The 23,931-nt window shown below is 41.7% G+C and overlaps 1 protein-coding gene across 1 annotated transcript in view; it reads right to left on the minus strand.

The window, feature by feature from the left end:
- The window catches only part of Adamts18 (ADAM metallopeptidase with thrombospondin type 1 motif, 18), a 99,605-nt gene that overhangs the window by 34,776 nt on the left and 40,898 nt on the right, over window positions 1-23,931 (minus strand). The window contains exons 5-12 of the mRNA XM_013012695.1: window positions 22,042-22,235; window positions 21,700-21,783; window positions 20,159-20,318; window positions 17,765-17,870; window positions 16,638-16,775; window positions 14,203-14,356; window positions 4,408-4,503; window positions 952-1,100 (exon numbers count right to left, since the gene is read on the minus strand). Coding sequence (XP_012868149.1) covers window positions 952-1,100; window positions 4,408-4,503; window positions 14,203-14,356; window positions 16,638-16,775; window positions 17,765-17,870; window positions 20,159-20,318; window positions 21,700-21,783; window positions 22,042-22,235 — 1,081 coding nt within the window. The remainder of the gene's footprint in view (window positions 1-951; window positions 1,101-4,407; window positions 4,504-14,202; window positions 14,357-16,637; window positions 16,776-17,764; window positions 17,871-20,158; window positions 20,319-21,699; window positions 21,784-22,041; window positions 22,236-23,931) is intronic.

Here is a 23,931-nt window from a genome sequence, read left to right on the forward strand (position 1 = left end):
ACACACACACACACACACACACACACACACACACACACACACACACACACACACACAAATGCCCATGGGGGCATAAAGTAAAGGAAATACACGAATGTCTGTCCCTGGCACTCAAGAAACCAATTATCTCTAAACTGTTTTGAACTCAAAAATTCAATAAGTCAGCCTGGTCCTGGTGAATCACATCTGTAATCAATGCTAGCAGCTGAGATCTAAGGATCTCAGTTTAAAGCCAGTCTGGGTAGAAAAATCCATGAGCCTCTGATCTTCAATTGACCAGAAAAAGGCTGGAAATTAGACTGCGGTCCAAGTGGTAGAGCACCAGCCTTGAGTGGCACAAGCCAAATTGAGAGCTAAAGCCCTGAGTTCAAGCCCTAATACTAAGAACAGCAACAACAAATGGGGAAGGTGAGGAAGAGCACAACCAAGCCCCTGAAATGCCCCTTCCTTTGCACAGAGTGTAGAATGCCTTGACCCGAGCGCACCACCCGCAGCTGACCCAGGCCAGTTCCAATCCACACCGTGGTTCCAAACCACACTGCCGTTCTTTTTTGTTTTGTTTTGTCTGGAAAGAAACTCAAATTGGTTTGTCAATACTGCTAAGAAGGAGAAAATTTCGCTCTCCATTCGGCACCCTTCGTCTAGATCACGTGTTCGAGAGATGCACATTTTGGGCCAATCACATTTCTTAGACCTGCAACAGCTTGGGCATTTATTGGCACATCTGCCCGCAGAAGAGGTCGTGAGTGGATACCTTGGTCATCCTATTCGCTCACAGAGAAACTCTTCTGAGGTGTTTCAGCTCTGCCCACCATGCCCTCTCCGGCACCCAGACATGCTTATATCCACAGCATAAAAAAAAAAAAGAAACAAACCTCCGCGACCGCCTCTAATCAAAGGGAAGAAAACCACGTGTGAAATACAAAGTCACAGAGGCCCTGAAGGTCTTACTTGGGGTTATTGCAGTGCCGCTCCTGATACTTGACTCCGCCACCACAAGTTCGAGAACATTCTGACCACTTCGACCAGGTGGACCACTGGCCGTGCACCGGTCGGGGCCCCAGCTCCCCAAGCTTCACGCATTCACCTTGCCGGCACCACTGCGGAAAGAACATGGGACATGCTTCCATCAGACCAGCTGGGAAAACACAGGCAGAGGCAAACATCTGCACAGTAAAAGGAGAAATGGGTTGGGGGTGGGGGTGACAGGAAGCCCTCAAAGATCCCCACTGACACCTGGAGAGACAGGAGTCTGTCTTTGCAGGGTCTTAGGAACATACAGGTCCTCCTCATTATTCTCCTGCAAGGTACAGGCTGCTGTCTACGGAGGGGTGGATTTTTCCCACCAGCAGTCTGAAGACTGCATACTTTGTGAGCTGGCTCAGTGTGTGAAATTTTCAGTGAAGACGCCAGCCACCAGCCAAGGGATCACACCCAACAACAGAGAAGTCTGCGGTGCCTTAGAAATGACGTTATTTAAGAAATCACTCAGATTCTTCACTCCAGGAAAAGAAAATGGTTTGGAAGAAACTGAAGTATCAATCATCATGAATGATGGTCTTGACATCAAAAAAAGAGATACTAATTGTGCTTTTGTCAACTGGTGGCTTAGGGTCTGTAGTGCTAAACTACTCAGGAGGCTGAGATCTAAGGACTGTGGTTCTAAACCAGCCTGGGCAGGAAAGTCTGTGAGACTCTTATCTCTAATTAACTGCCTAAAACTAGAAGTGGAGCTGTAGGTCAAGTGGTAGAGCTCTAAGACTTGAGTGCAAAAGCTAAAGGATAGCACCCAGGCCCTGAGTTCAGGTCCTAGAATCAGTACACATGCACGTTATCAGTACACACACACACACACACACACACACACACACACACACACATACACACATTATGCTTTTGTCTTATGAAATGGAATAATTTTTAAGTCTGAAAAAATCATTCTCATCCAGTAACATACATTTCCCTTTTGTTGAGATAAAAGGTCTCTATTTCTGACCCTTGGATGATATTCAACTCCTGTGGTGTCTTTAATGGATTATCTCTGTAAATGATATTTATTTGCCCACCATTTGCATGAGGAAGGGTGAGAATTATTCTAACTTTCCTGGGTTAGTTCTCCCTTGTAACAGACACCAAGCTTTACTGGTCTTCTCTTCTTGGCGGCTACACTGTCTCCCGGAGACCCCAGCTGCCCCCAGTGGTGTTTTTATTGCACGGAAGTTCTGTGTGGCTTCAGAACTGCAGAATTTCCTAGAGCCCTCTGCAATTCAACGCAAAGGGGTGGGTTTGGACCATGCCAGGGTTGTGTTTGTTTTTGGTTTGCTGAGAAGTTAGGAGTTCAATTACAAAATTAAGGAGAGATTGTTTGACTTTTATATCTTCACTCTACCCTGTGACACATTTGGCTTTATGGCTATTTTTTGCATAGTCTTGTTGCTAGTGCACTTCCTCAAGGTTAAGATATTGCTGCCTTTCTTCAAATTCTTGCCAGGTACTGATCCATTCTTCCGTTTTTTAATTTTTCCCCTTCTTGGATTAATCACCAGATTCAGCATTTGCATGAAATCATAAAACATTGTTGATAACTTTGAGGGGAAAAGCAATCAGTTATGTGAGGATTTTTTTTGTCTATCATGAGCACACTTCTTCCCCATCAGGATTCACTGGCTCTCTCTACTGGGCTGAGACAAAACAAAAACAAGAGACAGCAAACAATAGCCACTGTTATCACCAGCTACAGCCCAGGAAGTGGCTTCTGCGTCCCTAAAATGGGGGGCAGAATCTCATCCGGCCCTTGAAAAGCATTTTGGAGATAAAGCATTTTATAGATGAGAGCAAATTAGTAAATACTAACTTGCTTAGAGTCTCATAGCTACCCAAATAACCACATAAGTAGCTGAGACTGAATTTCACTCAGTAGCCAAAGCTCCTCACCAGGACTCATTCTATCTGTAACCTGAGGCAAATTGTTGGCCAACAGATCTTAATTTTTAATATCATTTCCTTGCTTGAAAATGTGTTTATTATTATATAATATTCTACATGTCGGATTAAATATAAAATAGATACATAATTAATGTATATATTTTGTATGTTTTGGTTCTAATGGTAAAACCAATATATGTGCCTGCTTTGTTGGCACAAATGGATAGAACCAACCACCATCTATCCATAACTCTTAAGCTACTTCTAATATTCAGTACCATTGAATGGCTATGTTTTCTACCAATATCTTTTTTATTTTTTGATCCTGGGACTTGAACTCAGGGCCTGGGTGCTGTCCCTAAACTCTTTCATTCAAAGCTAGCACTCTACCACTTTGGACCCCAGCTCCACTTCCAGTTTTCTGGTGGTAAATTGGAGATAAGAGTCCCAAAGACTTTCTTACAGGGCTGGCTCTGAACCACAATCCTCATATTTCAGCCTTCTAAGTAGTTAGGATTACAGGCGTGAGCTACCAGCACCTGGCTATGCCAATAGCGTTCAATGAGAGTATGTACAAACACCTCTTTCCTTGCACATGTATTTTGGGATCAAAGTACATGGTTTTCACCCATTTCTTCTTGTGTGTCTGTGATTTGCCTTTATTTTTGGCTCCTCCCTAAAAATCTCTGCTTTCTCTTATCCAGCTGAGGAACTTCAACTCAAACTTGCAATGTCCACCTTGGCATATCCCCACATTGTAAACTCTAAGTTCATACTCAGTCCCTAGCAGGATTCATGTTTTTATTCATTGGAGCCTGGATAGCAATTAGTGCTTAAGGAAGATGAATCTTAAAAAGAGAGAATGTTAGCTTCTGCATAGTTTCATCACTGAATTGTGGTTTCCTGGAGTTTGAGTTTTCTTCATCTCTGTATCTCTACTGTCTCCTGTCCCTCCCTGCAAGGACTCCAAAGAATTACTTCTATACAGGCTCATGCTGCTTTCCAATAGCCAACAGTAAAGATCGGCAAACTTTCAACTCAACTCATTATTCATGGATGCTGTGGTGTGTGTGTGTGTGTGTGTGTGTGAGCACATGCACGCACATGCATGCCAGTATTGTAGCTTGAACTCAAGACCTCATAGTCTTCCTTAGTTTTTCTCTCCCAGGGCTGAAACTCCACCACTTGAGCCACACCTCCATTTCTTGAATTTTGCTGCTTAACTGCTGATAAGAGTCCCTTGAATTTGTCTTTCCCCAGACTGGCTTCAAATTGCAATTCGCAGATCTCAGCCTCCTGAGTAGTTAGGAGTACAGGCGTGAGACACCGGTGCCTGGCAATGTTGGTTAACTTTCCAGAGAAGACAGAAAACACATGCAGTCAAGGCATTCCATGCTAAGTCACAACACAAGTCATTTGGGTCCTATGCCCTGTCACCTCCCCAGAGACTGAAAAACAAAAACAAGCAAGTATGCAGTTTACCATACTCAAGCCACACACGGTCCCTTCTGCTGCAGGCATAAATTTGGTCTCACACCTGTGGCCCATCCGGTGACACCACAGTGATTTGCAAATGTCCTGAAAGAAAAGCAGACACTCGTAAGGGTGATAACATAAGCAAAAATGAAAACATTTAAAGCTTTTGTATGCAGTTCGATATTCTGGGGTGGATGGAATAAGACAAATTATTTGGGGAGGCAAATGAAGTCGGCAGTAGCAAGGCAATGCACTCTAATGACTGTGGAAGGCTAAGGTTTCTCTAGAAACTACATGCTACATTACTGAACATGAATTCAGCAGTGGCTGGGCTGTGGCAACTATCAGCAGATACTTGGTTGTGATCTAAGGGATATTGTTTCTAATGATTATTGTAACCAGTGTGTAGCAGAATAGACCAAAACTAAATTAAGGCAATCCTGATTGAAATCCATGTCATGGACATATTATAGAATCCCTTGAACTGCTATTCATGGCTGATTTCTTAGTTTTCATGGTAAAAAAAAGTGATAAAATTAGCATTTCAGGAGTGGTGCTCAAGGATGTTGTGATGCATGTAAATTATACGTAATATCTGTAAATTCACTTGCATAGTTCACACAATTCTCCCCCCACCAAATCACCTATCATGGTCATCATTACTGTCTTCACCTTCACTGCCATTTTTAATCCTTTAGGAAATGTGGTTCTGACAGTAGTCCTGTGAAAGAAGTTTAACTATCATGAGACAGCTTCTCCACAAATGGAATCGGCAGTAGCATTGCTTGTCCTTCCATAGGGAGTCACTATTGGCTGGAAGAGAAACAACTGGTGTGGAAAAAGGAACCATCCAGGTCCAACAGAAGGAATGAGAAGCAGCCATTGAAGCAATTCAACCTTTGCATGGAGAAGCATTCAGAATTAAATAATATTCCTTCCTACAGCCAGGGGAGAGTCATAACCCATGCCATGCGGCCACCATGACTGTAAAACAGACCAAAGAACAGGAGAGCTTAGTCTTCTTTTCTAAATTTTATTCAAAACAGAATGTCAACACACAGTGCTCAGAGAGGACCAGGAAAAATCAAGCAAAACCAAACCGAACAACAACAACAACAACAAAAAAGCACACACATTCCAGAGTGAAATAAGACAGACTGGATGAACGTATTATTTCTTCTGTGGTGAGGTACAGAAGTCAAACGTAATTATAGCCAGCTACATGTTTTGGCGACCATGAAAGCCCTCTGAGAAGGCTTCCTTTCAAAGTAAACAGAGAGGGGAGCTTGTCCTTTTTTTTTCCCTTTCCTCCAAGCGTATTCAACCAACTTTTCCTTATCTATAATTACTTGGCCTGAAGTCGTCATTTAAGAGAAAAAGAGAAATAACCACAGAGGCCCCTAAAGTCTCATGTTGCCTGGCTATGATTTTTTTTTCCCCCAACAAGACCATATTTTTAAGGAAAGATGCTTGAAGCTGTCAGTATTTGGTTGTGTCATCGCTGCATGTTCTCTGGTTATATTCACTATATCCTAAGAAGTAAAACTTGACATGTGGGAGGAGTTAATGACTTCCAAAAATCAAACTAGATACCATCCAAACAAAATCCTCCTTGCTCTCCCCAGAGACTGTCCCACATTCTTATTTCCCAATCTTACTTTGAGACACCTCCATCTTTCCTTCCAGCCATTCAGGCTCCAAATCTTGCAGCCATCTTTGATTCCTGTCTTCCTCTCACATTCCATCAGTAAATCTGTCACCTGATCACCCTTACCCTGTTTATTCTCAACACAGTGATCTCCAATACGGCAGCCTGTCATTACATGTGACTTGTTAAATGGGAATTTAGATGAACCTAAAACTAAATAAAAATTCACTTCCCCTGTCACCATTGTCATTGTTCATGTTCTTAAAGTACGTAAATATGCTGGGTGGTATGCAAGTATATAGAAATATATTAAGTGAAATAAGGTAGATCTATGGGAGAACTTAAGTAGTAAAATGTCTTGGAAAAGCAAAGTCAGAGTTCAAACAAATAAACACCAGGAAGCGGGTACTGGAAAGGGGGATGAATAAATGAGGTGGAGAAAATGTAGTCAAGAATTCCATGTAGATCAATCATTCAAAATTAAGAACAGGGAAGGGGTGAGTGGGAAGGGATGGGTGAGAATGTTGAAAGGGGTGATATTGATCAACTGCTTTGTTAAACAGCAACTCCCCTGTACAAGTACTTGAAGATAATAAAAGAGAGAGAAAGAGACAGTCATGTCTACCATATTGGATGGCAGGGAAGAAAAGTTCTACAGAGAAATCCTCCCACATCAGGCCAACCAGCTCTTCCTCTGCCTGGACCCATGCAACTCCTCTGCACAATCCCCCCCCACAAACACACACACACAACAACTTTACTCACAGAAAATGCACCTCCACGCCATATGTCATCAAGTCCCTTTTATCTCTAATTTGGTCTTATATGAGTTCACTCTGCTCTGCTCTCCCTGGTTATACACTAATCTGCCAACGCTTCCAGTTTGCTCCAAACCAGGGCCTGTCTCTGCTTGTTCTAATTCTCCACCTAGCTGAACTCCTAACACTTCTTTGCCTTCACTAGCTCTTTGCCTAAATTCCACCCCTACCTCCATGGCTGCACTAGTAGCAGCTGCCAGGCACTAGGAACTCACATCTGAAATCCTAAGCCACTCAGAAAGCTGTGACCTGAGGATCCAGGTTTGAAGCCAGCCCTGGCAGACAAATCCAATGAAACAGCAAAAAGCTGGAAATGGAGGCATGGCTCTAGTGGAAGAGTACCAGCCCTGGTTGTAAAAACTGAATCAGGACCATGAGATCCTGAGTTCAAGTCTCAGTACCAGCACGCACACGCGTGCACACACACACACACACACACACACACACACACACACACAAACTTTAACACCTCAACTTCAATACCTAATCAGCCCCCTCATTATTTTATCCTATGCCATTACTAGTGACTTCATTTACAACTTCAGTTACAATGTTTTCTGCTCCTGGCCTTCATTCCCTTCATCATGGCACAATGCAGGATGGGGGTGTGGGAGGGGGGATGTCCATGGGTTCACTTTATCTCTGATGCATCCCAAGAGCTTAGAATAGAAATGCCTAGTACAATCAATATTTCCTGTAAGCCAAGTGCATGATTAATTCTATAAGGAAAAAACTCATCTACATCAATAATTTTTTGAAATCTCTGGAATCCTTCAGAAGAGCCTGCAATTTAAGAATTAGAAATGAAACATGTGACCCCCACACACACAAAAAAGAAGCATAGATCCTATTTCCCCAGGCTCCCCTTGGTTATTTTCCTGGCTCTTCACAATGACCCCATGGGGAAGACAGAGTGTTTATCTTCTGTGCAATCATAGGGAAACTTTTCCCTGCCTTATGCAGGTGAGCTTTTGCTCAGCCTGGGTTTCAATCCCCTTATACTTAACCTTACTACCCAAGATTATAAGCTAAGCAATAATTAAGATGTAACCATCAACAAGAATCGTGACTGCTATCATTTTTAAATCAAGTTTACAGGGGGTATAATTTACTACAATAATGGGCACCCATTTGAAGCACATGGTTATAGAAGTTGGGACAAAATATATACACCACTGAAGACACCACCATAATCTTAGACAGAACACTCATCTTACCCCGCAAAAAATAACCTTCTCAGAGGCAATCACTGTTCTGATGTCTGTAACTAGAATTCAGGGATGCTTTTTCTTAAATTTCATAGAAATGGAATTATACCAAGTGGACTTCGTTTGGTATTCTGCTCAATGTGGGTTTTATTATCTATGTTTTTGTGTATATCAATAGCTGTTCTTCTCTTATTGATATATAGAGTTTCACAGAATAAATACAATGAAATTTTCTTCACCTTCTCTTTCTGAAGGACATTTTAGTTTGCTTCCTGCCTTTGGTTCTTCTGAATCAAGCAGTAACTAAGAACATTCTTGAACAAGTCTTTTTTGTGGACATATATTTTATTCTGTCACATTAAGACAGAGGATAAAGGTATATTTAATTTCATATGCTTAAACAAAACATAGGCCAAGTGTGGTAGCACACATCTGTAATCTCAGCTAGTCCAGGAAGTAGGAAGATCGTGGTCTGTGTTCAGTCTAGACAAATGTTCAAGTACCTTGTCTGGAAAAACAACCAAAGACTAAGGGTATGGGTCAATTGGTAGAGCACTTGCTCAGAAATGCAATTCCCTGAATTCAATGCCCAGTATTGTCAAAGACAGGTCAGGAAAAAAACCAAAACAATACCCTCCCTTTTTTTCAAAATAATTGTAGCATTTTCCAGTGCTTAGCAGTAAGCAGGAGTTCCAGTGGCTTCATTTTTATCATTGATAAGATTTGGTAATGCCACTAGGCAACATATTCTATATATTTCTGACAGATGAGAATGAATAACACTTCCGTGTATTTATTGACTCTCTGCTGTTCATCTTTTGCAATGAGCTGTTTATATATCAGATCCCCTTCTTTCCTTTATTTTTGTGTATGTTTGTCATTAAGGGATTGGCACTGGGCTGATTTTACATTCTCAATGATAACCTAAGAGGTAGGGCTGTATGGTCAAGAATCTACTCTACCAAAACCCCAGGATTATCTCTGCTACCCTCCTACTTACTAGTTGTATAAATGTGAGCAAAACATTTATTTCAGAAAATCTGGAAAGAAACATATCCCAAAAGTATCAACAACACACACACACAACATGCTTGAAGAATACAAACTAAATAGATATAGCTATTTTTATACACAAGAATGACTATCTTTCCTCCATTTTCTAAGAGCGGCATTCAAAACGTATTAGCAAGATTTTGCTACAACTTTGCCTCTAAAGCCTATTCAGGTTCGTTCGTTCGTTCTTCCTTCCTTCCTTTCTTTTTCTTGCTTGCTTGCTTGCTTTCTCTATTATCTTTCCCCTGATCTTGGGCAGATTGTTGAACTTCCATTTCTTTACTTCAAGGGGAACAATAATTAATGTCCCCTGTCTGTTCTACAGTAGATAAAATAAGACACTGGAGTCAAACAAATGGAGATCAAGATCCTATCCTTACCACAGATAAAGAAACATTGGAGAATGGTTGTGATCTGTGGCCAAATAGGTCTGGCACAGTCTCCCAGGGTTAACTTTCTCCTTCCTGTGTGTAGGCAGAAGGGTGCTGGCATAGATAGTTCTTCTTCCGAGGTGTTCTACCTAGAGGTCATGGGCAAGAAGTGTGGGGGCTGAATCCAAGTAGCACAAAACCAGCAGATCCAGCTGTGCGCACACTCAGAGGCACCCTTTATCGGGGAAGTCACTCTGGATTCTTGAATGAGCAGGGATGAATGAAAAGCGCCCCTCCCCCTCCCACTGTGAGCTCCAACCAGCAGTGTAAACTTAGTGACTGGTTGAGGATGAGTATCAGCTCTTATGTCACATCCCTGCGAAGCCCTGCTTTGGTCAGGCTAGGGATTTGCACACAGACCGTGACAATGAAGCATCACCAGCTCCTGGTTGTGACACCTTAAGGTGAGAGGGAGCCCAGAGAAAGGTGTTTTAGAGGAGGGAGGCCTCATGCATTGCTGACTCACTACCTGGGATGCACAATGATTACTTGTTCACAGGAGAGGACACACAGATCACTGTTTATGCCCCTGAGCAAGGAAATATCTGAAACCCATATGTGGCCATTAATATCCAGTGGGTGCAAGAGTAAGAAGAAACTTAATAGAAGATGAAGAACGATATAATACTTTGGTGGATTGCAGTGGGAAGTGTGTGATTAGATGGTAGGAGGTTTCTTTTTATTCCCAAAGAGGAAAGACATTCACAGTCTACGCTGTTTTAAAACAAATTTTGAATGGTTACTATAAAGGTGATGTGCAGAAGAGCTATGGTTCCATAAGCGTTCTACTCTTGTTCAAGGGAAATGATGGGTTCCAGACACTCACTGGAGGTGAAACGTCTTCATGGAGGTACCATTCTCTTTGGCTTCAAACTTTCGCAGTGAGCCTCTAAGCCAAGGTGACTGAGCATCTGCTCTAGGACAGTACCTGTGCTGAGTCCCCTGCTCTATGAGAGTACCTGCGCTAGCTACTCAGTCACAGGACCAACTAAAAAGATGTCCCTTGGTCCAGCCGGTCTTTCCCAGTGCAAGAAAACCACCAGCAGGGAAGTACTGTTAACATTCTCTCCATGTCTAGGATCGTCTGAAAGACAATACAAATTCACTACTGAGCCAGGAGTACTTACTCCAAATGCTACAGGACCCTTGGCCAGATGGTCTTGGTCTTACTTTGACAATGATGGGAATGGAGCCTCAGGAGAAGGTATTAGGAAACATAAGACATGTCCTGGAAGGTATTATACTTCTCTTAGGTCTTTGTTGGTTCTCAAAGGATGACAGTAATAGAACTTGAATCTGGCCCCCTCAGTCTCTCTACCAGATGATGGCCAATGCTCCAACCATTGCCACCTGCTCTCTTGTGACACAACCAAGGAGACTATCACCAAAGGCTAGAACCAGGGCTGTGAACCTCCATGACTACCAGCTACAGAAGCTTTCTTTCTTCACAAGGACCCCAACTCAAGTATTTTGTGGCAGCCATGAAACACTGAATAATACAAATACTTCAGAAGAGAACCAAGATGGCACTTGGTGTACCAAAGACACAGAAAATTTGAGGCTGAGAGAGGAAAGATGAGGAATAAAATAGGAGCAGCCTCAGACACACTCTCCCCAGCCCCAACCCTGACAAGGTAGCCACTGTGAACAGCCAGACAGGCGAAAGACAGCCATGATGCTGTCTGAACAAGAGGAAAGCCTTCTCATTTGTTGAATGGTGCGACTGTACCAAATTAAGTCCTGCAGTACTATGATTATCTTCTCGTTACCAGTTACCTATGTAGACACTAATTAGCACCGAGGGAGGCTGAGTCATTTGCCGAAGGCCTCTCATAAGTGGTAGAAAAAGATCCTTAAACCCAGGTCTATGTAATTCTAAAATGTGTGTGTGTGTGTGTGTGTGTGTGTGTGTGTGTGTGTGTGTGTGTGTGTAACAATGAAGATTGTCTAGCTCAGTGGTTCTCAACCAAAGCTTACATAAGAGTCATCCTGTTCAAAGTTTCCCATTCTGTAGGTGCAGATAGAACCAGCATATTTGTGTTTCTAGCAAGTTCCCGGTGATACTGACAATGCTGCATCGTTAGCTGGGTAGGGTACTTGGGGAATTTGTTTCGAGTTTGTTTGGTGCTCTAACCCTTCCTTTCTAGGAATCATGGTCTCAGGGAGGGGCAGGAATAAAACAAACTGAGGAATGAAAGACAGGAAGAGGAAGTAGTGACAGGCTGGTGAAGACTTTGAAGAAGTACTTCCTGTGTCACCAAGTTGAGCTCAGTACTCTCAGTGCTAAGCTGGACATGCAGGAGGTTCTATTGCTTCAGAAGTCCCCCCCCCAGCCTTACAAGGGCACTGTGCGTGACCTTGGAGTAGAGCTTCTGGTGAAAGGTATAAGCAGTAGAATTATGAGCATGCCAAAAGCCAGGCTGTGGGGGAATAATCCACATTCAGGATCCATCCACCAATGCTTCCTTCCTTCTCCATCTCACCTCCTTGCCATCTTAAACACACCTTTCCTTTTTGGTTTTTTGGTTTCTTCAAGACAGTGTCAACAGAGCCCCACACGCTCAGTGCTGTGGGATTGCAGGCATGCACCGTCATGCCCAGCTAAACATCTCTTTCTGAAGCTATCCTCCCCATCCTCCAGATATTCTCCTCTCTGTGCCTTTCATCATTTCAGTCCCCGGTCTAGTGTGGAATCTTCATTGCCCTGGGCTCCCTTTCTCTACAAAGACCATCTCCAAGACAGAGATACTATCTTTTCAAAGTATAGTGTGGTTCTTGAAAATGATGTATAACTTCAGCATGGTTATGTATGCCCTGTACACGGACTGACACACAACAGGCACCCCCAAGATGTCTGTACCTTTGTGTGATTCTACAGGAATGAGGGTAATTTAAACTTCCTTTGCATTTCTAAAGAGAGTAACTCCATCACCAGTGCTTCACGCGCTGCAGAGTAAGCGAATAATAAATACCTGATTGATGACTGAGGACACTAATGAATCTTCTAGAACAAAGTGATGAAGAGGCCATGTTGGGACTCAACTCTCTTCCAACAAAGTGAATGGCTATTTACTTCTGCCTAAGAGCCTCAGCTTCACAGGCGAGTTAGAGTCGGCCCTGAATCTGTTCATTTTCACATATTATACATTAACATTAGCCAGAGGGAAGCCCATGTGTCACGGAAGGTATGCCAAGAATTGTGACTGGATACACTTTTTCTTTCAGCATTTAACATATATCTCCTTATCATACTTATGATTGACAGATATTATTTCTCAGGATTTGTATTTTGAAAGTGAGTGGAGTAATACAAAAACAATTAGGTAGGAAAAAAAAGGCAGAGATACTGCACAATGAATGAACATTGCTACTAATGACTGAGTATTAGGTCAAGAAAAGCTGGTCTTCAATGGAGAAGCAGCAGCTCCACGTCATTGCGGAAAAAACTTTTTTGTTTGGATTCTGTCCTTTAAAATAGTTTTGTGGCCTTGGGCAAACTGAATACTTTCTCTAAGATCCAAGTGAAAAGGGGCAAGAACTTCTCAGGGATTTTTTTTAAAGTTTGAGGTCAAGTCAAACAAATCTTAAATAAGTCCCTTACTGCTGGAAATGACGGGTGGAGATGGTGATGGTAATGGTGGTAGAGGATGGTGGTGGTGGTGGTGGTGGTAATTATGATGGCGCTGATATGACCTATGCATATTTCTATAGTTGATATTTGTAACATTGGAGCTGGTGGTGCGTAATGGTAAAAGAGAGGAATAGGGAGAGACAGAAGAGGAGAAAGAAGAAGCGATGAAGAAGAGAAAGAGGAGGAAGAAAAAGAGGAGGTAGTAAAGGAGGACGACAAGTAATAAGACACTGGCAGATAGGAAGTTCAATCCTCCCTAATTGTGTGTCTGGTACCATAGACTTCATCTGCTAGTAGTAAATCTGGGAAGAATAGTTTATACTTATCACTGGTTTCATATCCTTCCTGTTGATTTACCTTCATGTTTATAGACCTGTTCAGATACCCAGGACTTCTCACTGGATATGGAGAATATGCCAACTTAACAATGGTCCTAATTTTTGGTAATACTGACAATGATAACGATCCTTGATGAAGTGAAATGAGAGAGCTCTCCTTTCTACAGGGTGAATTCTTGCATTTTCCCATTTTTCTTGTTCATGTCTTGAATGAAAAAGGACTCAACAGAAAAATCATACTCCAGAACACCCAAGATACACCTTGAACTTCTACAAAAATATTGGTTACCAATGACAATTTTAAATAAAAGGCACATGGAGGCATTTAGTGATGAAGATTCTACATCTACTGCATCATAAGAGAATATAAACGTGAAGACTATAGAATCAGTGATGAGAAGTAAGTAAAAGCTATTCTTCCCAGATTTACTACTAGCAGATGAAGTCTATGTGTAAAGGGGAGGAATTTTCTTCCAAGGGTGCTATTTAACCTGGGTCTGGATAACACATCGACAGTAAAATTGCCACTGAATCATCATGCCAAACAACTGACATTTTAGAGATAACCCAGACTCTCACCTTTGACCTCGGCAAAGCAAATGTTTATCCTTCCTGTAGGTACACAGACAGGCTGTAGAATCTTAATGCAAGCTGGACATCACGAGCAAACATACCTTCGCAAAACCAAGGCTGCATAACTTGGCTTTGGCTCCAAATTGCCACTTGCACTGAGTGTCGGCATCATAAATCTGTCCTGGGAGTTTGTCCGGATATTTATATTGCCCTGTTTGCTTGGGTTCATCCACTAGACATCCAGCCTGAGGTGTGCTAGAGTGGACAACACATCCCTATTAATAACCAGGTCATCTGTGATCTCTCCACTTAAAGTAAACTGCCCCCCCCTCTGAATACAGTGATACAAAGAAAACTAGAACATAGTTAAAGAAAACAAGTGGAAATTTAAAGTTCTAATACTTATTTATTCCCCAAAGTGAGTCTTATTTGAAAGGATAATATATGCCACAGTCCCAGGGCACTGGGGGGCCCAGACATTCAAGGGACCTGTCTTGCGATTGGACAGGAGATGGGAACAGCAAACTATGAAATTTCCTTCGACAGTCTCCTATGACATTTGACCACTTTTTATTGCATGTCTACTCTGGGGAAAGGATGAAACACTAGAGCTATACAACAACCCAGACAGAGACAATGAGCACCTTCACTTTAAATCCTGATGTGTTTTGTTTTGTTTTTACAGGTGAGGAGGCACAGGTCAAGGATGTGCTTTGCCTCAAATAAGCGTCACCAACTTTAAGGTACTCAGAAGGCTGAGATCTGAGGATCACAGGTCACAGCCAGCCCAGGCAGGGAAGTCTGTAAGACTCTTATCTCTAATGAACCACCAGAAAACAGGAAGTAGAGCTGTGGCTCAAAGTGGCAGTGTGCTAACCTTGAGCAAAGAAGCTCAGGGACAGTGCCTAGGCCCTGAGTTCAAGCCTCATGACCAACTACAACAAAAACTTCATTAAAGTTATTGAAAGAATCTGGAGGAGGGATACACTGATGGATGAGGTATGTTTATGACATGTTGAGATGAAAATCAGTCTTGACAGCCTCACTTCTTAGAAAAAAAACTTTATCTCCACTTACTTAAATAATTAAACTATGGTATTACTAAGAGGTTAAGTATCAAGGTGGTTACACATAATTTTCGGAGGTCAGATAAATGGAGGGCCTATTGATCATACATCCAAGACTTTCATTTTTGTCAGTGACTTTGATAAGGGTTGTTCACAGATCAAACAAGAATGTAATACATTTATCACAGCACAGTAATCAAAGTTAGCTGCTGCTACCATTATTGTTGCCCTAAAGCAGTTAACTATAATATATGCATGGTGGAGATTTTTTTTCTACATCAAGATGATCTTGATTTATAATATTTATTGAATACATTGCACATGAGTTAGAAAAGAAAAATTTATGTCCTCAAAGCATGAACTTAAAACTAACAAGAACATCTGACTGGTAATGCTTACTATATAGCAAAAGTGTTTTTTCAATGTTTTTAATCACCCTTTGGGCATCGTTGGGTTAGACATTCTTATACTGAATTGGCTTTGCCCACACATCTCACTAATCCTGTTAACATTTACAAATAATATGTAGTGGTATAAATGCATCAAGAATATAAATTCCCGAAGAAATGCCACTAATGTCTGTTGAAAGGCACGTGTGGCAACACAGATTACAAATGCTCTATCTATGCGTGTCTGCAAGGATACATCTACATTCATAAAAATTAAACCTGATGGTCATTGTTTAGTATGAATCAAGTAGTACTTAACTCTGCTTATACTAATATAAGTCTCAGAGTTCTGCCTTATCAAAATGACGATCTATAGCTATATCTCCTTTGGATGATTTCTGGACACTGAGCTGGCCTGTCACCATTTCTAAGCAAAATGACCCATCAAGAACATGTTTTTTATTACTAAAAAGAAACATATGCACTATTAGAGTATCTTTAATATTCTTAGGACCTGTGGATTGATGAGATTAAAATAGGTTCAGTAAATCAATAACCTAATGCTCTTTCTCTCTCTCTCTCCCTCTGTCCCTCCTTCCCTCCGTCCCTCCCCCTTTCTCTCTCTCTCCCCCCATAGTAGAAAGGCAATATGTGCAGCAACCTCTGGAAGACAAAGAAGAGAGATGGAGTTATGAAGGCAAATCTTAGGGTCAGCATGAACTTAAATGTGAATCTGCAACTTACCAGCTCTCATGCCTTAAGCAATGCAATTAGTCTAAGACCCAACTTCCTAAGTTTTAGAATGAAGAGAATAATAGCATTGCTGGAGGAATGAAACAGGGCTAAATATATGGAGAGGCTTTGACTCCATAGAAGGCCTTTGATTTTTCAGCAATAACAAAAATACCATCTGATCATCACTGCATTCATTCAGGATGTTCTTGTTATTAAATTTTATTATTTTTTGTTTTATTGCGAGGTCAAAAGAAATTTTATTCTTTTCTTTTTTTACATCCATTAAACACTATTCCCTGTTACTGCTTCCAGATCTGGGCACACACCTGCTCTCATCTGTCTTACCTGAGGAATTTCTTGAGGTACTGGCGGCTACAGGAAGACCACGCAAACACTCCATTGTTTCCAGTCAACGTAGGAGACATGATGTTGCCTTCTGCCTTCCTGCAGGGGTTGCCCTCACCATCATGAATCATGCCAAAGCTGGGCAGAGGGGAGAGATCACCCTTCTGTGAACCCATTCGCCAAGGGGTAACCAGGGGGCAGGGAAGGGGGAGATGCACTGAGAATCAATAAACCCAGGTGAGAAATAGTTATTAACACTGTAAGAAAGAGACAGACAAAAACGAGTTGCTATCAACTGCTGTTCAATGTATGATCTTTGCTTTTGAGTCAGAATTGGATACTCTGAATATGTAAAAGAAGTCATGTTAAATAAAATATACCTGCATGTGCATATTATATATACACTACACGTACCTGTGTGCACGCACGTGCACACGCCCATGAGTGAGTGTGTGTGTGTGCGTGCGTGTGTGCACACACACACACTTCTAAACTGGTATATCCAATGAGTCATTGTGTAAAGTGGTGTGCTTCCTCGAATGCCACAGCTATTACTCAAATAATGTTTGAAAGTTCTATGTGTCATTGTCTCCATACAAAATTACACGCCTACCAAAATGAATATATCTTATTACTCTCAACTTTTCTCATTGCTAACTCTAGTATCATTTCTAACTTTAGTCTCATGAAAGCGAGATTTATGAATACCCATTACAAGAATATTCATGTACATGTCGCTGACTAAAAGAATACCCAGGATGTACAACAACAAACGTTTAACCACATGCAATTGTATTCAGGGGATTTATATGTCTCTGTTATTGATTGTTTCCTTGGTGTAAAGGATGAGCTGAGAGGTAGATTCACTGAAGTAGTAGGAAGGGAAATAAGTATGGGGAAGACCTGAGAGTTGTTTAAACAACAGGCAGTCCACTTGTGCAGACAAGAAATGCTGTAACACAGAGACACTGGCGAGATGGCCTTGACAGAGCCTTTCTTACAGCCAGACATTATTCTAAGAATTTTATCCCATGTATCCCACCTGAATCAATAATAATCCTGAGAGGAATGCTGGTGAATCACTTGGCCAGTTTTCAGATAAGGCTGTGAACCAAGGAGCCACTTACTTGTGCCCTGACTCGTGAGCAATGGTGAACGCCAGGCCAAGTCCCGTATCTTCATTGATGGTACAACTTCGATACTTACTGCACATGCCGCTGATGGGTGCAAACCCTGTAGAGAGATCAGGTTCAAATGTCAACCGGAGGGGGGAGCACAGATGAAATCCACTCTGTTGTCCTCAAAATTTTCCACACAGTTTTAGTTTAATGGATTTGTTGTTGTTTTGCAGGAAAACACTAATGGTATATGGTTCTCTGCTTGTCCTAGATGACAGACAGACAGACAGACAGACAGACAGACAGACAGATAGATAGATAGACAGACAGACAGACAGACAGACAGATTGATGAACCAACCGACTGACAAGACAGATGGATGGACAGACAGACAGACAGATAATAGAGAGATGGCAATTCACTTTTGTGAGATCAATATGGATACTGCAATTCCCATTTTAGATTAAGTCATAGAAAACTTATGTGCCTTACCTAAGTTTAATATCTGAATCAGACTAATTGATAACTATTCCAATGCACCACGTTAGCTGAACCATGGTGTTACTGTCCTAACACTGGATACATTTTCCAAGAGAAACCACACATCTTGGTCTTTCTCTAGAGCCGAGAACATGGAATGTTCATTTTTCTCCCAGCTACTACAATGTGATAAGTGTTCCCAAAGCCGTCTCCTTCCAGAAGCAGTTATAAAAGCAGTACAGCCGACTCCGGATTCCATATCAATCTATATTATAGGGTGTGGATGTCTTTCTTCTCAGTTTTGTGTCTTTACAACCAGTAGAGCAGGACAATGTAGCCATTGAACTTTAAGTACATGCTTATGAACTGACCACACCCATCCCGTGTGAAAATCTTCAGGGAAACAGAATATGAAGACCCTTATCCTGGGTGACAGCAAGCAGCCTCAGATACTAGCCAAACACCACACTCTGCTCTATCTCTATGTCTAGTATGCGTTTGTGTTCCTGTAGAGAGTTACGGATAAGGAAACTGGGGCCCAGAAAGGGGAAATCAATGCATTTCAGGTGGCACAGTCAAAAACCCCAACTTCAGGAATCATGCATCGTTCATTTGCCTGCATTAGAACATGCTGCTAAAAGTCTGAGCAGTTTGTGGGTTTCCTGATGATGTTTTTGTCGTTCCAAGTCTTTCCTTATACTTTGGTCTCTGGTTGGCTCTTTCTCAGAAGATCATTTCGAAACATTAACAATGCATTGGTAACCAGATATTACCATATGCATCTCAAATTCAGAATAGGAATTTCAAAATTCACTTTTAAAAGCCCTTCTCACGAAGCAATTCCCAAAGCAGTTGTGCTTCTTCAAGACTGTGATTAATAGTGAATTACAAGAGGCTTGTCTTCCAAGGTATAACATGAGATATTAGAGAGAATTTTTAAAGCATTAAAATGTTACATAAAGCCCAATCTACTTTTATCACTAATAAACCATAGGGGATTAGAAAGTACTTTGGAGAAGAAAATGATTGGTGAAGGGAAACCACATAAACTTTCTCAGCTCCTTGTCTTACCCATCCATCTGCACCACGGTTGCTAGTTTCTGCTTTCTGGTTTTGTCAATGAATTGCAGTAGAACACAACCATGCTCGTTTGTTTATGCATTGCCTGTGGCTGCTTTTGCACGAATGCAATTGATGAGTAATTACCACAGAGTGATGGTCTGCAGAATATAACATACTTACTCTCTGGCTCTTTACAGAGCCCTAAATAATCACCAATTCATCAGAAAAGGTGGAGGAGGGGCTAAATTCCAGTTATATGCAATATATTAGAAAATGCAACACAGGTATAATATAAAAACATATATAGTCATTACTCTCAGTATCCTGTGCAACTTTGGAAGAAGTGTGTCCTTCAAAACCAAATACCTTGAGGAGGCCCTGGTACCTAGTGGAACAGCAAAGCACCACGAAAATCAAGCAACTGTCTCCAGTATCCCAGTTCTATAGTAATGATGCTTATGAAACAACTTGTTTAGTTACACAATGATGCGTCATCTTACACCTCAATGAGAACCGAAGAGATCAGAATACGTAGCTCCCCATTCCACACTGCGCTCACTAGGGTACCATGAGGGTACTCCATAGTCAGACATGGTTGTCATGTACTAGTGTATATAATGTACATTAATGATGTTTCAATCAACAGTGGGTTGCTTGTCCATATGACAGTGATCTCATGAGAGTATAGCATCTAGGAATGCTGTGTCCATCTCTGTAATCTCCAAATGTGTCCCTGTTATTAAGTAGGGTGTGACTCTATGTTTACAATGAGCTTCACAGGGCACTGTGCATTTAATACAAAATTTCCATACTGTGCTTTTTACCCAGTAGGTGAGCATGAAGGATCTAGTCATACCATACCTAGAGTGTCGCACGGCTCATTCTTCCAGGAGCAGATATCGAAGCCCGTGAGCAGGATGGCGTGGTCATGCCTCTTGCCATTCTTTCCCACGAGGGCGGACTGCCATTGACAAAAGCTATTCAGAGACTGGTCTGCATGGTGGTTGATCAACAATCCTCCCTATTGGAAACCCACGCAAATCGGAGTGTAATTTTTGTCACAGAGCCATAAACACGAAATGGTAAACGATCAAAATTGTTCAAGAAAATACAATGTTTCAGTAATATGGTTTTACAAATCAATTCTATTTCTACCAGCAATAACCCTCTATCCATTACAGGTACCTTTCTTCACGCCACCAGGTACCACCTTTATAAAATCTTAGAAGATAATAAATGAATGGGTGATGATGTCTTCAATAGAGTACGCAACCAAGGCAGTAACCACAACTTATTTGCCTCTCCTGAGAGATTTCCAGCCAATGGTTTGGTACATCCTACACTACAATCCATCAACCAACCATCAATACAATGTCCACTGAGTGAATGAAGTCATAAGACTCTAAAAGGCAAGAGAGGGATTACCCTTACAACAATAATTTTTCAAAAGGTTTGCTCAGTCAAAATGATTGAGTTGGGAAAGGGGAAGGTTTTAAGATAAGATCTTTGATCATCACTGAATTGGGGAGCTGTGGGCTTCAACGGCCTTAGGCAGTGCCTATATGGAGAGACGAGAGGCAAAAATGTCACCCAACTGACGCATGTCCTCCCTTTCTAAAAATCCCAGGGATAATTTGACAAGTCATTAACCTTTGGAGCTGTCCACCCCTGGGCAATTGGATCATTTTCTCTGTTATCTCTGTCTCCCTGCTTTTTGAATTCTTTATCAGGGTTATAGGTGAAGAGAGAAAGCCCCATCGGGTATAAAAACAGTCCCTCGGACTGGTGATCTCTGTTGTCAAAAAATACAACTTAAACATCAAAGCACTACAAAACAGTGAGGGGCATGCAATTTGACACGTTATTCTATGTTCTGGTTTTGTCATTTGCCCCATGCCAATGTCTTATACCACTCAGGAACTGATTCAAGGGTGATTAAGCATTCCTTGCTTAGTCTCCATAGCACAGAAGAATTACTGCTTCCCCCCCCCCCCATCTATTGTCAACCTACTCTTCTGCATCTACCAAGGATGGCCTGGTATACCAAGCTTGCAAATTCCAACTACCCCTTTCCTCTATAACCTTGTGAGTCCTACCTAGTATTTATATCCTTCATCTTTTCTTTATATTATATAGGCATTTCATAGGTGTGGGCCACTGTCTTGGCGTGCATGAATGCATATATTAATATTGCCTATGTTAATGTGAAAACAATGATTTCTGTGGTGCTGTAGGTTAATTTACTTGGTTTCACAGTCCAACTAGACAGCACTTGTCTTGAGGAAAGGGATCCACATACTTTCAGATTTTCAACTATCGTGACTATTTCATGGCGTGGCTGGAAGACAGCCGGTCTTCCGTAGCAGAATGAATGGAGAAATAAACAAAAGATTCCCACTCACAGGCTCCTGCTCCAGAAGAATGAGGCTCACCACAACGATGTTGATGTCACTGCCAATGGTCCCATCTTTAAACAAACTGGAAACCTAGCACAAGGAGGAAAATCAAGTCTCAAAGAAATGGAAAAATGTATGGTGAGAATCAACCAGACATTGACAAGTGTGTCAGCTTTAATTTGACAAACCAGGTACATCCTTACGAATCCATTTCTTAGGATTCATTGTCAGCCTCCATAAAACCAGGTGGCTGCATCTCAGAATCCACCAACCCTGTTGTATGATTTAGAGGGACCAGAAGGCCCCTTCCTTAGGGGGCCCGGAAGGGCTCACGCCAACCTCGCTTACCATGTTCATGACTGTCAGAATGTACGTGGTCACGTTTCCCTTGCCATGCTTCTCCACCATCTTCTTGTCTGCCACCACCAGGGTTTCCACATTGAGGCCCCTCTGTGACTTTCCAGCTGACCTTCTGGGCCGCCCTGAGCTCCCATATTCATCAAACCTCAGGTAGGTGTCCTCTGAAGGAGGCTTGGGGGCATCTATGAGGACCATAAGAACATTTGGAAGGAATGTCAGTAGAGGGTAACTAGGTGAGCTCAGTAGACCAAAAGAGGTGAAGGAAGAAGGGAAGGAGGAAGACAAGGCAATGTCTACACAAGGGTAGAAAAACGATGCCACCCTCACTTCACTAATAATGCCATCACCAACACCTGCCTTGATGTTTTGTACCTAATAAGCGATGAATAAAGACCTATTTCATAGATGTGTATTCATGCATGGCTGGATGGACCAGGGGATGGGTGGACCAGTGTCTGGGTGGAATTATGGCTGAGTTGACTAATGGATGGATGGACTTGTAGGTGGGTGGAAGTGTAGATCAGTGGATCTATGGATGGGTAGATGATGGGTGGATTTATTTAGTCACTGAAAAATACTCTGAAGAGAAAAAATAGAAAAAAGAAAAAGACAAAAATAGTAAAAGAAAAAAGAAAAAACTGCTATTCTACTTGGTACAGAAGGCAATCAACAAAAATCAGTAGAGGTCTTTGAAGGAGGAAATGCTTATTACCCTAAAATTATGAAAATATACATTACTAGTCAGAGCTGACTTGATAATATTTTATATGTTATTTCATGAATAAAATACAAAACTCTTATGAAACACTACCTGTGCCTTCTATTTTTGTTTCATCAACATAAACTTAAATGCAACACACGAGAAATGGTCAAAGGGTGGGTGAATGCAGGCAAAATATTCGAAGTGTATAAGGAAAAATGGCACAAGGTCAGCTGAGGGGATGGGTGAGGTTGGGGGGAGATTGCTCAAGATGCATCGTACTCGCAGCTCAAATGAAACCCCTTTGTACAACTAAAGGATCATAAAAAATAATTTTTAAAGGAAGTGGCTAAATAAAGGACTTTTAAAGCTGATATTGACTTCATTATTAGAGGAAACAAGTCAGGTGTGGGATTTCAAAAACTTGTCATAAAGGGTTTAAAGCTTAACAGAGTAATTATACTGGCCTTACTCTGATTAGAGACCTACAGGTGCTTGCTGAGACGGGCACAACACCTGGCGTGAGCGAATAGTGATAAGTCTGGTGAGCCCTGGAGAGATAAAGACAATGGCATTTGGAAAACAGAGGACAGTGATGTTGGACTGAAGTCATAAAGGAAGATTGTAATACTACAACAACTAGTGAAAATCAGCCTTCCACAGAAGGAGAACACAGGATCGAACATCATGCAGCCTTAGATTTAAAACAAACTCTACTAAAGTTCACCATTCATTAGCCCTATCGTCTTGGGTCTCTGTTGCTTCTTTCTTGAAAAGGGCAGGATAACCATGTATAAGGTAACCCTACACATTAGCTTTGATGTCTCATATTACATACACAGCAGTACCACCATAACACCACGGTATCATGGATTCCAGTATTACTGGGAGATACTAATGGGATGGTCCTTAAAGAGGAGCTAACCACCAACAAAAGCCTGTTGAAATGGTAGAACATTTTCTGTATGATAACTCGCAATGAATGTCCTGTGATGCTCGCTCCTCTCATCCCTAAGAGCCCTCATTGGTCCTTATCGTTCAGTGCAGTGCCACTTACCACGTGTGGCTTCAGAGCCACTGAAATGTGGCTGGTGAACAGATAAATCCAATTCTTTATTTAATATAATTTACATTTGTAATACTTCTCTCAGCAACTGGAAAGCTCGTACCTTTGAGAC

Source organism: Dipodomys ordii, unplaced genomic scaffold (genome assembly GCF_000151885.1).
Source record: "Dipodomys ordii isolate 6190 unplaced genomic scaffold, Dord_2.0 Scaffold18, whole genome shotgun sequence".
Classification (NCBI taxonomy): Eukaryota; Metazoa; Chordata; class Mammalia; order Rodentia; family Heteromyidae; genus Dipodomys; species Dipodomys ordii.